We start from the raw sequence: 15,273 nt of genomic DNA on the forward strand, positions 1-15,273 counted from the left end.
AATGGTTGTATTGATGTATAGCAACTTGAAATGCTCCCAAAAATGGCTCCACAGCATGTAAACATATAATATAAGCTCTGGCGGACTTGGTTCTATGGTAGGTCTTAAAGGGTTAAAGGGAAACGTGAGCTTTGCAAACTTTAACCTTCCTGCAGAAAAACGAAACCAAATAACTTTTGTTCTGCAGACACAAGAAGAACCGAGCGGCTGCCAGCGACCTGCTGACGAGGCTGAAGGACAACAGAGACCTGCAGAAGTTCCTGCAGGACTGCCAGGAGGTAAAGCGCCGCCATTCAAAACACACGAAACACCCAGAGTGCGGAGGGCGTAGCCTCTGCTTCAGCTGCTGTGTCTGAGCTCGTTTGCCGGCTGTGTGTCCTCAGCTGTCCCTGTGGATCAACGAGAAGATGCTGACGGCTCAGGACATGTCGTACGACGAGGCCAGGAACCTCCACAGCAAGTGGCTGAAGCACCAGGCCTTCATGGCGGAACTGCAGTCCAACAAGGAGTGGCTGGACAAGATCAACAAGGTGAGCAGGGAGGGGGCGGAGTCAGACGGAGGAGGGAATCGGTGGACTGAAGTACGCAGCACAGATGAGCCGAGCAGCTGTTAGAGTACGAGAGCAGCCTGTCGGTGACATCACTGAGAGCATAAACGTCACACATCCTCGTGTATCAGCACAAATATGGAAAAGAGTCTCTGTGACATCACCTGTTGTAAAGCTGCTCAAGGTGTAGATGCATCGTTGTTTTCTGCTCTGACGATTGGTTGAAACCTCCTGTGCCGCAGGACGGGCAGACGCTGACGGCAGAGAAACCAGACACGGAGGCCATGGTGAAGGAGAAGCTGGCGTCCCTGCAGACGATGTGGGACGAGCTGGAGTCGACCACGCAGACCAAAGCCAAGTGTCTGTTCGACGCCAACAAGGCCGAGCTGTTCACGCAGAGCTGCGCCGACCTGGACAAGTGGCTGGGCGGGCTGGAGGCGCAGCTGCAGTCGGACGACTACGGCAAAGACCTCACCTCGGTCAACATCCTGCTGAAGAAGCAGCAGGTGAGGACGAGGCGTTTGTTTCCTTTCAGGGTGAACTATAAACTGTTTCTGCACGATGTTGGCGAAAAACATTTGTTATTATCGACTCGATCAGCTGTCGGAGGGTTTCCCTGGAAACTGCAAACCTGTGATTTCATGCTAACAGCAGGGCGGGCCCCGGCCCCCCCTTCTTTAGGCACGCCCCTGACGCGTGTCATTCTGCACAGAAACAGCTTTTTTCCTAATCAGATAATTATTGATTGATTGAAGCTCGTCGTTGCTGCGAGTCCTCCATCGTCACGCTTTCTAAGCAGCTTTTACATAATTCAGCCTCACACTCGCTCCTCTTACGTAATCTTCACTGGAGTGTCGAGCCCACGCTGAGAGCGCGGACAGCCGTGTTTGTGGGGACCTCGCCGTTTTACCACCGGTGATGGTTTTAAAGGTGGAGGTCCTCGATGGTGCCAAAGATGGTTTTATTAGTGTAGGAGTAACAGGGAGGTCCTCACAGAGATGGTAAAACAGGAGCGTGTGTGTGGTGTTGGAGGGAGATCATTAGCAGAGTGTTTGATCCGTCAAACAGAGAGAGAGGAAAACAAACCCTCCTCCTCCTCCTCGTCTTCCTCGCTGCTCTAATTTTAGTTCAGGCTGTCCTGTTTCTGCTGCGGACGTTCTTTGGTTTGTCGTCGCTTCTCGGACGTCAGGAGATTTTTGATTTTACTTTTTTGACAATACTGAAGGAAAATAAGACGAGACCAGTTTTTAAAAATATATTCTTTAATTTTTTTAACACCATATGTTTGGTTCTTCAGTGAGCAACACTGTTTTTAATTTAAAGTATTTTTATTTAATATTTTTTATACATGAATTCTATTTTAATGATAACTTTATGATTTGATTTATTTAAATATTATTATTTATTTATTTTGGCAGTTTTGTATTTTTACTCATTAACTGAGTTTTAAGCTTCTCTTATTTATTTTATTTATTTTTATTGTTTCTTTTTGCTGCTTATTGATTTTTGAAACCAAATGAAGTATTTTATTTTTAAAATTTTGATTTTATTTCGTTTTTAGGTCTTAATTTTTTAATATTTAGATTTTTCTGTGGATATTTCTCGCTTTGTATTTGCTCGTCATCAGAATATTTTCTGAAGGTATTTTATTAAATTATTTTATTTTCCTCGTTAAAGCAAAAAGATGCAAATAAAACAACATCGTACCGACGATTGAACCGAATATCAGAAAAACTTTCAGCTCTGTTGAAACAAACTGTTTGTCTTAAACGTCATTCACATATTTTCTGGGGGGGGGGCTGCAGCGGCGTCTTCTCCCCGTCTCACCTGTAAACTGTCCTCCTGCAGATCCTGGAGAGCCAGGTGGATGTGCGTCAGAAGGAGGTGGAGGAGCTGCAGAAACAGTCACAGGCCCTTAGCCAGGAGGGGAAAGGCTCCGAGGAGGTGGATGGACAGAGAGTCACCGTGGAGAGGAAGTTCCAGACGCTCCAGGAACCACTGAAGAAGAGGAGAGACCACCTCATGGCCTCCAGGGAGATCCACCAGTTCAACCGAGACGTGGAGGACGAGATCGTAAGTTTTTAATGTAACGAAGGTGAAAAGAAAACAACAAAACGTTAGTAAAATACAAAATTAATGGATTAATTTGTGTGAAACATTAAAAGTAAACAAATTTGGAGACAAATAAAAATGAATCAAAGAAAAACTTCAGCAAAAAAAAAGAAAATATGCTTTAAATACAACAACACAAAAAGTACATAAATAATTTATAATTTTTAATGTGATTTTGGTCCTTTAACGATGACACACATGTTTTAATAACATGAACACAAACGTCTCCACGTTTCTCAGAAACGACTTTTGACTGAAGTCGTTTCTGAGAAGGAACCAGAAGTAAAACCGTCAGAGAGGAAGTCGCAGCACTGCTGCAGTCGCACTGATCTGTGTGTGTGTGTGTGTGTGTGTGTGTGTGTGTGTGTGTGCAGCTGTGGGTGGAGGAGAGGATGCCTCTCGCCACTTCCACCGACCACGGACACAACCTGCAGACGGTCCAGCTCCTGATCAAGAAGAACCAGGTACGCCTCACCTTTACCTGCAACCTGCACGTTTTTCACGTTGATGGTTTTTATTTCTAACCACTTCCTGTTTGGGATTTTTGCAATATTTCAATATAAAAGCAGAAACCCTCATATGATCCTCTCTGTGACCTTTGACCTTCACAGACCTTGCAGAAGGAGATCCAGGGCCACCAGCCTCGCTACGACGACATCTTCGAGCGCAGCCAACACGTCCTGCGCGAGGACAGCCCGACGACCGAGCTGATCCGCCAGCGGCTCGCCGACCTGCAGTCGCTGTGGGAGCAAATCAAGAAGGAGACGGAGAAGCGCCACACGCGCCTCAGCGAGGCCCACGAGGCGCAGCAGTACTACTTTGACGCCGCCGAGGCCGAAGCCTGGATGAGCGAGCAGGAGCTGTACATGATGTCAGAGGAGAAGGCCAAGGTGAGGGGAGGAGCCGTGATGGCGTTGTGTTGTGGAGAAGACGGACGCTTTCAAACTAACAGAGCTCTGACACGTGAGATCAGGAAGTCAGGCTTTAGTGCACTGGCACCTCAGTACATCATCTTACCAAACAGTCAGCTTTGGAGGTGGATGTGTTCAGACTTTCAGAATAAAAGCATCTCTAAGGACAACATTTCCCCGATTATTTTCTTGCAGTTCTCTCTGACCTGCAGCAGCCCTGTTGCATTCAGGCACAGTGTGATTGGATATCTCTGAGCAGGAAAAAAGACGTTAATGAAAATCTTACGACCACTTAATCTCATTGGTTGTATGTTTGTTGAGGCTTTCCTTGTATCTCTCTGGGTGTTTCAACTGTTAGATGTTTTGAAGGCCAGATTACTGAGTTAAGTTTGGTGATCAAACTGTGTGGGAGCATCTCACCTGCTGATCAGTGCTCAGCAACATCCTAACATCCAAAAAACTGGAGCTCAGACGTCTCAGACGCTCCGTTTCCTTCTGTCGGAGCACTTTTAGCATCTTTATCCGACCAATAATACGGCTGCTGTGGGGTTATTGTGCTAACACGGTCCAGACCAGGACTAGCAGACAGCTAGCAGCTACAGCCGCCTGTCAGTCAAAGAGGCCACGCCCCTAATAATGCAAGTTTTAAGCCTAAATATAAGTTAACCAGGTGAGTTATGAAGCAGTTGTTATATTTGTCTCTGACTCCTGAAATGAACCCCAGAGAAACTGTTAACGTCTCCTCCAGTACAGAAAACCTGTCCTCTGCATATAGAGACGCTCTTATTCTACTTCCTGTCTTTTACTTCCTTTTAATCTTTAATCTGTACTTAATTAAAATCTAAAGTTTTAACATGGGAGTCTATGGGGACAGACTCACTGCTGGAGCCTCTAGTGGACGTTCGAGGAACTGCAGCTTTTAAACTTTAAACTTTGCTGTAAAATATCTTTAAACAGCTTAAAGCTTTTCTCAAACACTCCGCGACTCTTTGAACCATCTTGAGGAAACATCCTGCACGATTTAAATAAAGACGATGTTACAGAGAGTCAGTCGGTCCGTGTTTCTGTCCTCATGGCTAAAAACTTCCTCTTTCTTGGTTTTCGGGCACCTCCCGTTTCCTCTCTTTGCTTTTGTGTTGGTATCAGACTGTTTCTGCTGCTCAGCTCAGTCTAAAAACTCTGGAGGCAGGTGATGTTTTCACTTGAACTGTGCAGGTGACGGGAAACTGTCAGAGCTGTTTAACATTCCCGACTCTTCTCAGCTTCCTTCACTTTTCTTTTCCTCAGCATCTCGTCTCCTTTCTCACTTCTTGTTTCTGATTCTTTAATTTAGTTTCTTTTTGAATCATGTTGGAAAGTCCAGAGAAATCTGAGCTTTTGCTTCTGTTAAAACCAGCCTGTGTGTGTCGATAGGACGAGCAGAGCTCGGTGGCCATGCTGAAGAAGCATCAGATCCTGGAGCAGGCGGTGGAGGACTACGCCGACACCGTCCACCAGCTGTCCAGCACCAGCCGGGGCCTGGTGGCCGCTGGGCACCCCGACAGGTGAGGTCGTTTCCTGCTTTGTCACAGAGAGGAATGAGTTTAGCGAATAATGAGGATTTAAAATCTGTCCTGCAGCGAGCGCATCGGCATGCGTCAGTCTCAGGTGGACAAGCTGTACGCCGGCCTGAAGGATCTGTCCGAGGAGCGCCGCGGGAAGCTGGACGAGCGTTTCCGCCTCTTCCAGCTCAACCGGGAGGTGGACGACCTCGAGCAGTGGATCGCCGAGAGGGAGGTGGTGGCCGGATCGCACGAGCTGGGACAGGACTACGAGCACGTCACCGTGAGTTACTCGATCAGCCGCGTCCTCGCGCTGTGCAGGCGCCGCTGTGCGCGTAAAAAACCCGTCGTTTGTGAGCGTGCCCATTTCTATTTCCTCTCCTCTTGCAGATGCTGCAGGAGCGTTTCAGAGAATTCGCCCGCGACACGGGCAACATCGGCCAGGAGCGCGTGGACGGCGTCAACAAGCTGGCGGACGAGCTGATCAACACGGGCCACGGCGACGCCGCCACCATCGCGGAGTGGAAGGACGGCCTGAACGAGGCCTGGGCCGACCTGCTGGAGCTCATCGACACACGGACGCAGATCCTCGCCGCCTCCTACGAGCTCCACAAATTCTACCACGACGCCAAGGAGATCCTCAACCGCATCCTGGACAAACACAAGAAGCTGCCGGAGGAGCTGGGCCGCGACCAGAACACGGTGGAGACCCTGCAGAGGATGCACACCACCTTCGAACACGACATTCAGGCGCTGGGAACGCAGGTGAATATTTATCCTCCTCCCTCTTCTCTTTCCCGCCGAGCCTGGATCTGTGCGAGCGCTCGTCCCGTTAAACGAGGTCGTCCTGATTATCTTCAGTCTGCCTCTCGCTGAATCAGAAACTCAAACTGATATTTTCCAATGAGAAATGAAGACAGTGACGTTATTTAGAGCTGATGGAGACTATCGTCAGGTTTTCCTTCCTCGTGTGTTTTTCCGTATGTTGAAACGTTTCCGTGCTGCTTCCCTCGCAGGTGCGGCAGCTTCAGGAGGACGCCGTTCGCCTGCAGTCGGCGTACGCTGGAGACAAAGCCGACGACATCCAGAAGCGAGAAGGAGAGGTGAGCCTCGGTGTCGGGCAGCAGAGGTGCAGAGAAACCACATCAGTTCACTCTCACCCTGATCCTCCTCTTACTGACCAATGAGCTGGACGCAGCGCTGACGTCGTGACGTCACCTTAAAAGGCCGTTTGCCTCGCGCATGCTGCACTGCTGCCGCACTAACACCGCACTCTTCCTGCGCAGCTCAGCCGCTTTGTCACATGACTAATTTTAGCTCTCTGAGACACTCGGACACGAGCTGGAGTCGCAGATCGAGAGGTGAAGGGAAGCTAAACGTTGTTACAGGGCATGGTCAAAATCCTGGGAACACACTTCCAGCTTTGTGTTATTCCCATGATGAGGAAAAATCGTTTAAAACCAGAGTTGGAGGTGAACGGGAGCGTGGCGTGCAGAATCGTGCACGGCTCACCGCTCGCCATTAAAATGCAAGTTTAATATCTGATTGCTCCGCCCACTTTGGGCGTTGCAGTGTGAGGTGAGGATCGTTTTTGGACTCATAAATTTCATGCTTTTAATGATTTAATCGCTTTTTCTGTGAGTGTGCAGCAGTGTAACAAACAGAGTCCAGATGTGCAGTTTTAACATGTTTCTCTCACATCGGCGTCTTTGTGTGACGGTTCATGACGCTGTTCTTTACTCTTTGCACTTGTTGCTCAGAGCTCGCTGTAGAAACCTGTAAGTGTGACTCCATCTTTGCCCGTCAGCTGAGGTTACAGGCGGTCTCATCACCTCCAGCTCTCACGTGTCCTCAAACAGCTCAGCGTCACGTTTCTGTAAATCTGGATCATTGACTGTAGAAAACATGGACGACGCGACCCCGCCTCCTACCATTGTGCAAAAATGAAGCAAAAATTTCCCGCTTGTGGAGGCTGCCATCTTGCAAATTTGGAGCCAGAGTCTGCGCAGTAGTGACTTGAGGTGGAGCGACTGTGTAACGCTCCCGCCCACACACCCGCTGGACGTGACCGCAAACACGCCCCCTACACTTTTTACGTAGCCCGGCTGCTCCAGTTTTTTTTGCTGGTTTACCGCGACTGACGACTCGTTTAATTAAGGTAAATACAACCATGTCACTGTTATAAAAAAGACACACAGCTCATCATCTTATAGTTCTAAAATCACTCTGTTGTTAATTCGTTAGTTAGCTTAGCCGCTAGCATACGCACTGTGTTGGAGGCTTGTTGCTTGTTGCTCATCTTAGCTAGCTAGGTCTCAGGAGCTAGCTAAGGACGGTAGTTACGGATTAGCTGACAAACACGTTTAACTTACCGAAACAGTGCAGCGGGGCCTCGGGTCCTTCTGTCGGGTAGTCCAGTTTACTGAAGAACACCTCAGGCTGTCAGGTTAAAACACTCGGTCGTGTTTTCATAGCGTAAACGCTGGCTCTCCTCTCAGAGCCTGCGCTCTATCTGCTATTCGCGAACAGAGATACGCAAGTTTCTCCGTGACTGCAGCTGTCAGTCAAAGCTCTTATGATGACGTTTCACCCCAATTTAACATCACCGCGGTAGGAATTAGAATCAAACTTATGGGAAAGGAGACCCCTTGAACATCAATCAGCGTGATGAGAACTATTGAAAACAAAAGAAAGAATCTTTGGAAAAAAATTATCTAAGGAGAATTAATTTATTTTAGTCTGACCCCAGTCCCATCCGCTAACATGGAGGAGGCGGGGTTTATGACCTATACTGCATCCACACACCAGGGGGCGATAGAGACGTTTTGGCTTCATTTTTGGGGAGCTGTCTCGTCGTCCATGTTTTCTACAGTCAATGATCTGGACGGTTTAATTAAACGTTGGTGAAAAACCTTCAAATGAGGACTTGACTCCAGAGAGGAGGCGACGTGCTGGGCTGAAAGAGAAGCAGCTGAGCAGCTCGCACACCTCGTGGCTCCGCCTCTTTTTGTTTGGCGGTCCGGTGCTTTGCCAAACAGTGATTTGCAACGTTTCCGTGTTTTTCATGTGTAATATCTTTATGTTGGTAAACAGGGTTTACAAACAGGTTCAATGTAACATTTTAAAATTACACGTTTCTCAAGCATCTTCATAACTCTGTTACTGTAATCACATTCTAACCAATCCGGCTTTTTGTGCACTTCAAATATGTTTGCAGACCTCTGGTGATTGTTGCATTATGTGCATTATCCTCTGGTCCAGATCGCTCTGAAAGAAGACATTTTTAATGTCAACAAGACTTTACCTGGATAAACAAAGGATACGTAAACGTCACTGCCAAAAACTGATTGTGATACTTTGTGACAGGTTGTTTGAGGCTTATGAGAGATACATTGTTACATAGATACATTGTTTCATAGATACATTGTTTCATAGACCAACAAGTTATTTATAGCAGTTTAAATGCGAGGAATCATTTTTTGGCGCTGGCATTAGTATCTTTACGGGGGGGTGGTGCCGGCCCGATACGGCGTCACTATTTGTGCTTTGTAAACACGATGTCGCTCTGTAACCTTTAACATCCCAAACAAGGATCCTAAACAGGCCGACCTGCTGTCGGCGTTCCTTCGTTGTTAGGAGAATAAATGTAATGATGGCGCTGTAGTGCTGAACCTCTTACTCGTCCTCTTACTTCGTAAGAACTGAAGAAGCTTCTCGGATGAGAGGTGAAACGTCTTCAAGTAACTTAAAGAAGTCCAGACGCTTTTCTTTGCAAGCTCCTTTGACTACGATGACCTGGATGACTGAGAACCTTCACAGACCTCTTACTCGTCCCTGCTTCTGATTGGTCAGATCCCGCCACACTCGTAGCTAGACTGTCTGTGCCGACTGCCATGTGACCTTTGAGCCCACTGGGATAAGTGAAATCAGGTGAGCAGAAGGAATCCCGGACTTGTCGTCAGTTCGGCTCTCGGTTTCGGATTCGCCGCGATGAAGAGAAACGTCACGCTCCAATAAAGTAGAGCCGTGCGTCGCGCGAGCTGCTGGGTTTGCTCCGTGTTCGTGTCAGCCCCGCCCTGCTGGAGCTGGACTGTTGATGCTGAGCACTGAGTGTTTTTGATGGCGTTGTGTTTTGACCATTCCCTGTATGTCCGTTTCCTCCCTGACCGCCCAGAGGAGAAAGGCAGAGGTGAGACTCTGTTTACCACAAACGTCGGCTTTGCATCAGTCTTCATTTTGGCTGCAGTTTTAGGCTTCCTTTCCTCCAGTCTGACTAAAATGTTGATGAGCTGCAGTAACATTTTAGTCCTTCCCATGCAGCTTAGTGTTTCCCGCAAACGCTGCGAACATTTATTCTTTGTCTCCGCTCGCCTGGGCCGCAGAGGGGGTTAGAACAAGCGCTGCTCGTAGTTTGAGTCTGCTGACTCGGCAGAGACAGAAGACGACAGACTGACAGTTTTGGCCTCCAGCGAAGCTTCTTTCAAACTCTTTTTAAATAGTTTGAGTCTTCCTGCACCTTTTAGCTACCAGAGCGTTCAGCTTGCAGTCCTCCGCCGCCACGACTCCATCAGCTGACGAGTCGCAGAGTCAGAGGGGTTATTCTGAAACGATGACGGTCAGCCGGGCTGTTCGGCTCTGTAAGCATTCACCCCGAACAAGCTGCCTCCTCAAACACAGTGAAAACATCTGCGGCCTGGATTCATCGAAAAATGTTACAAATACAACACAAACTGAACGATGTGTGAGAAGCTTAGAAGATAAAATCTAATAAAAACTCCCAAATAATTCGATCAATTTGATTAAAACTGGACTTTGATGTGCAGATTCAACACGTTTCTGCAGAAAGTCACCAGTTGGTAACAAACACGTGCTTTTAATGAGTAACAATGTAACAGTGTAATCTTTAACATTAGTAACATGTGAGGTACGTTTAAAGACAGCTCAGCAGTTTGTGTGAAAGCAAAGTTTTCGTTCATACAGCAGCTTTGAATGATTCACAGTTCAAAATAATCCTTCTTTATCTGATCCCCCCCCCCCCCCCCCCCCCCCGGGTCATCCCATCTGAAACGGCTTTAGCTCCTCCCACTTTAAAACGGCATTGAACTGATTGGCTACATGTTGCGTACCTTATTATTAGAACCTGATCATGTTTGAAATGAACCAGAAGCATGAAGCAGGATCCGTCCACGCTTCCTTCTCAGATAGATGATACATCCTGTCTGCTTACGTCGTCGTCTGAAATCCGAACAGAGCCATGAATAAATGGATAACAGCTGATGTGATAACTGATGGAAGTGCTGCTGTTTGCTCTCCAGCTTTGGCCTCTGCAGTCTGCACGTGTGACTTTTTATTTGCTGGGATTGGCTTTTATTTGCACCCTCAGGCTGTGACGCCCCCGACAGCACAGCTGGACGCCTGAAACACTAGATCTACTGCCCCCCCCCCCCCCCTCGTAATGATCTGAGTCTGGATGTCATCACTTCCTGTCCCCCTCCCTGATTCTCAGAGGCCCAGCCGGCTCCTTTTAGACTGCATTAATTAAACCAGGTCTTCTGAGGCTCTCGTCACTCGGGGCTGACCGCCGCTCTTTGTCGTCTCCTCCCCCCTCAGGTGCTGGAGGCCTGGAAGAACCTGCTGGAGGCGGCGGAGGGCCGGCGGGCGAAGCTGGTCGACACCGGAGACAAGTTCCGCTTCTTCAGCATGGTGCGCGACCTGATGCTGTGGATGGAAGACGTCATCCGCCTCATCGAGGCTCAGGAGAAGCCCAGGTAGGAGGCACGGAGGGGGCGGAGCTTCCTGTAATGACTGTATCCCTTTACAGGTTTATTATAAAACTCATCCTAAATGTTTCTGAATGTTTGAGGGTTCAGATCAGAAACGTCGCTCATGTGACGCCGTGCTTGTTTTCAGGGACGTGTCGTCCGTGGAGCTGCTGATGAACAACCACCAGGGCATCAAGGCGGAGATCGACGCCCGCAACGACAGCTTCACCGCCTGCATCGAGCTGGGCAAAGCCCTGCTGGCCAGGAAGCACTACGCTTCAGAGGAGGTGGAGACTTTTCTCACTCGGAGCGAGCGCGCCGAAGCTGCCGCGACATCCTTCATTACTCTGTTTGTGGTGATGTCATCGCTTTACTGAAGTCATGAACTTTTGAATCTTTCCTTCTCGCAGATTAAAGAAAAGTTGCTTCAGTTGACGGACAAGAGGAAAGACATGATTGACAAGTGGGAGGACAGATGGGAGTGGCTTAGACTGGGTAAGCGCCTCCGTCCTGTTCAGTTTATAGTCCGAGGTGAGCGGGTGGATTTGGGTCTAAGCTGTGGATTTGCTTCCAGTGCTGGAGGTGCACCAGTTCTCGCGGGACGCAGGTGTGGCCGAGGCGTGGCTGCTGGGACAGGAGCCCTACCTGTCCAGCAGGGAGATGGGGCAGAGCGTGGACGAGGTGGAGAAACTCATCAAACGCCACGAGGCCTTCGAGAAGTCGGCCGCCACCTGGGAGGAACGCTTCGCCGCGCTGGAGAGGCTGACCACGGTGAGCGCGCCACGGGACAGTGCCGTCACCGGGTTAAATCTCAGCTCTGAAAAACGAGACGTTGACTTTGTTCTTCTGCTTCCAGATGGAGTTACTGGAAGTGAGAAGAAGGCAAGAGGAAGAAGAGAAGAAGAGACAACCGCCCGCTGAGGCCCAGCCCGCCGACGCTGCAGCTCAAAGGTAGGTTGAGGTTTCCTTTGTGTCGGAAACGTCTGGATACTGTGAGCAGCCGTATTTCCTCAGGAACAGCTGTGTGTCATCGTCAGAGTCCTTTCTTCTGTTTTCACAGACACGTGTACAGTTGGCATTTGTGTTATTGTGACAAATATTATAAAGTTAACGAATGTTTGCACCTAAACCGCGCAGCCTGCTCGCCGCGCTCACATTTTCAGTTTAATCGTCTAACTTCGCCAGCTGAGCGAGCTCGTCCGGACGAGCTGCGTCTAACTCTCTGCGCCGCTGTGCTTTTTGCAGGGTGGGCGAGCCGGCGTCTCAGAACGGGCTGCCGTCTGACCAGGAGTCTCCCAGGGTTAGTTACCGCTCACTCACCTACCAGAAATACAGCGGCGCCCTGCAGAGCCGCAGGGGCGCCGCTGCACCCTGAGCTGCACCCACACACACGTCCTCACATCAAACTCCAGCATTTATCGTTTGCTGCTCCCTTCTGATTATTAATGTCTTATTTTAAAACGAGTTTAGCTTTCCAGGCGTAATCTTCTTCTCTGATATTTGTTTACTGACATGAGGACTCACAGCTGATTGGCTGTTTGCACTTCAGCATCAGCTTTGAGTTTGAGAGCTTTTACTTTGGTGGGAACTTTTAATATGGACCAAACTTCCCTGACGTTCCAGTTTGTTCAGGCTGGACAAAGACAGGAGGAAAGCAGCGTTTCTGTTCTTTCACACACAAGAACAAACCAGAGTTTTATCCACTCCTCATTTGTCTTCCCCTCCGTCTCCTCTTCCTCTCTCTCAGCTCAACACTCCTGTCATCCTCTCCCCTCAGTTCCTTATGTTCCTGCTAGTTTATGTCATCATTTATAAACTCACCCTGTGGAATATGAATGACTGAGGACACAAACATCTCAAACTCAGAATTCGCCTTAAAGCCACAAACTGCCACTTAAAGCATTTGTTCGTTTTCATAGAAGAGATTTTTTCTGAAATGTAAATCGTGGTGTCGTCAGCATATCCTGACTCACCACGAAACAAAACCAGACAACTTAAATCAGTTCATTAATCATTAAAACTGAGGCTGATTTATCCTGATGTTAAGAAGAAGCACGTCTTACTGTTCTTGTCTTACAATAAAACCTTTAAGTTTAGTTCGATCGATAACACTTTCAGTTCAGTTTTATTTGTACAGCACCAAATCACAACAGTCGCATCAAACCCAGAGAAAAACAATCACATGACCCGCTATGAGCGAGCACGCTGGTGACAGCGGGGAGGACAAACCCCCTTTGAACAGGAAGAAACCTCCACGCTCGATTCCAAACAGATGAAATATGTAACAAATACCTTAAATAACTTAATAAAAATAGACACAGTTTGAAAAGATATCTTGATATAGCAAAAACGTTTTGAATTAAAAGTATAATAAAAATATTAATGATGTAAATTTATAACAAAGTAACTACAGAATTATTCCTACAGTAACAGGTTGTAGCCAGCAGGAGGCGCCTCGAGCCTGTTGTTGCTATTTGTTCACTAAATATAATAAATCATGACTCATGTTAGTTTTTATGTTTGTGAGAACGCGTGACGTTAAATTTAAAGTCTATCATTGATACCAAAGTTAAAAAAACAAACAAAGAAGTGCACGTACCGCTCCACCTGTGCCTACGTCCACAGACCATTCATAAAACACGTGTCCATCCTTCACGTAACTCTGTTAAACACTCTATTATCTCTTTAATATTGTCCTTATAAAACCATTAAAAGCATATTTGTGCATTAATGTAAGTTTAAATTAAAAAGCTGATTTATCAGCTGACACAGTGGAAACTAAAGGGAAAGATGATAGTAACACATGTATAACTGCGCTGTTTAACAGTGAACTCCACCTGTGCACACCAGAGGCAGCCCCGCACTTTCACCTCCATCTTTCCTTCATGTCGTACTTACAGCCTTCACGACTCATTTGTCAGAAACCCATTCCTCATACTGTGACATACACCCAGTGGCCACTTTGATAGGAACACTCCAACGCCATTAAGTCTTGCTGATCGGACTTTTTAAACTTAAAATCAATCTTGTGTTCCCGCTGAGGTCATAGTTGGCGTTGTGTTGACGCTCCGCTGTACTCGGCCCCTGAGTGTACGTCCACTGCTGCTACCTGCACTCATTACACCTACAACCCATGTTAAAATCATTCCTCATGTAAACCTGATTCTCCACACGTCTCACCGTGTGAGTTTCTTCTCGTTGTATTTATTGCTGTTGTATCACCGAGACGCTGTTTCCTGTCTCGTTTTCATTGTTTACTGTTGTCATTTCCTTTTTTCTGTTCACGGTTTGTTTTTGCATGTAGATGCAGTTCGTTCAGTCGTTCCCCGACTAACACACATTCCCCAATAAACCCGTCAGAACCAACCAGTCCACGTGTTGTCCATGCATACTTTTCACTTTTCTCTCCATGTACAGTGTTGGTGTTTGTGTTGCATGCTGTCACCATCATTAGCATTTCAGTAGTGTTTCTGCATCTAATGTTTTTCACCAGTTTTCATCCGGGGGCTTTCCTTTAGTGAAATATTTATAGTTATTTTACAAAGTCAAGAAAAAGATCAGTGTTTGGTCCACTGACAAATCCAGGATATTTCAGTTCACGCAAATAAATCATCCTGCTGTAAAGAGAAACAGTTTGTCCTACAGTGAGTCTGGTTTTACCTGTTTGGATTTAATCTGTACAACGCCTGCACAGGCTTACAGATCTAAAATTATCTTCTATGTACAAGTTTATAATTCGCTAAGAAGTTTAGTTTCTAACGACTTCTATCACGCCAAAGGTTCAGGCTCAAGTTTAAATTCGATGATAACAAATCAGCGCAGTCTTTGGAGGATAGCATGGCTGTTGGCATCGGTTTAGCTCTTCAGTCATTAAGTAATTGTTCTAAGGAAAGACTGCTAAGCAGGTCTTTGCTGTCAGGTGCAAAAATGTTTAAAAATCAAACAAAAACCAGGCTTCAATCGTTCTTCAGGAATAGTTGATTGGATTGAAGTGGGCCAGTATTTGGTGGAGAAAACACTGAAACAGGAACACTTGGATCCGGTCTAGTCTTTAACAAGCTCAAATTCTTAGGAAAAACTGCTGTACTACATATAGGTAATGGTAGAAAGTTGGGGCCCCTACATCTGATCCAGACTGTCCTTTGGTGAGAGTTCCTGGGATTGATCCAAGTCCTAACAAATCCCTTCAATAACTGGTCGAATATTTGAGAAGCAGAACGCTGAAGCCGTGAGGAAGCACTCAAGTAAAACCTCAGAGGATAACCCGAGCCCAGTAAAGTCTTCCAGCATCAGTTTCGCTCTCCGTGAGATCTAAACGAAAGCTCCCGGGATCGGTCCAGCTCTTCAGTTAAAGCTCCCGGGATCGGTCCAGGATCGGTCCGGCCGTCGAACTGCCCAT

The 15,273-nt window shown here is 47.3% G+C and overlaps 1 protein-coding gene across 4 annotated transcripts in view; it reads left to right on the forward strand.

Moving 5' to 3' along the window:
- Nucleotides 1–15,273, forward strand: part of LOC146505875 (spectrin beta chain, non-erythrocytic 1) — a 66,939-nt gene that overhangs the window by 46,688 nt on the left and 4,978 nt on the right. For 2 of the 4 annotated variants that reach the window (XM_085183281.1, XM_085183279.1), the window contains 17 exons: nucleotides 188–278; nucleotides 384–530; nucleotides 791–1,054; nucleotides 2,397–2,621; nucleotides 3,035–3,124; nucleotides 3,272–3,550; nucleotides 4,985–5,115; nucleotides 5,191–5,395; nucleotides 5,503–5,877; nucleotides 6,129–6,215; nucleotides 9,287–9,301; nucleotides 10,723–10,880; nucleotides 11,023–11,161; nucleotides 11,285–11,369; nucleotides 11,449–11,645; nucleotides 11,731–11,825; nucleotides 12,120–12,174. In XM_085183281.1, coding sequence (XP_085039407.1) covers nucleotides 188–278; nucleotides 384–530; nucleotides 791–1,054; nucleotides 2,397–2,621; nucleotides 3,035–3,124; nucleotides 3,272–3,550; nucleotides 4,985–5,115; nucleotides 5,191–5,395; nucleotides 5,503–5,877; nucleotides 6,129–6,215; nucleotides 9,287–9,301; nucleotides 10,723–10,880; nucleotides 11,023–11,161; nucleotides 11,285–11,369; nucleotides 11,449–11,645; nucleotides 11,731–11,825; nucleotides 12,120–12,174 — 2,638 coding nt within the window. The remainder of the gene's footprint in view (nucleotides 1–187; nucleotides 279–383; nucleotides 531–790; nucleotides 1,055–2,396; nucleotides 2,622–3,034; nucleotides 3,125–3,271; nucleotides 3,551–4,984; nucleotides 5,116–5,190; nucleotides 5,396–5,502; nucleotides 5,878–6,128; nucleotides 6,216–9,286; nucleotides 9,302–10,722; nucleotides 10,881–11,022; nucleotides 11,162–11,284; nucleotides 11,370–11,448; nucleotides 11,646–11,730; nucleotides 11,826–12,119; nucleotides 12,175–15,273) is intronic. The other 2 variants (XM_085183282.1, XM_085183280.1) reach the window with 1 other exon arrangement.

The sequence above is a fragment of the Neolamprologus multifasciatus genome, chromosome 13 (assembly GCF_963576455.1).
Source record: "Neolamprologus multifasciatus chromosome 13, fNeoMul1.2, whole genome shotgun sequence".
Lineage (NCBI taxonomy): Eukaryota > Metazoa > Chordata > Actinopteri > Cichliformes > Cichlidae > Neolamprologus > Neolamprologus multifasciatus.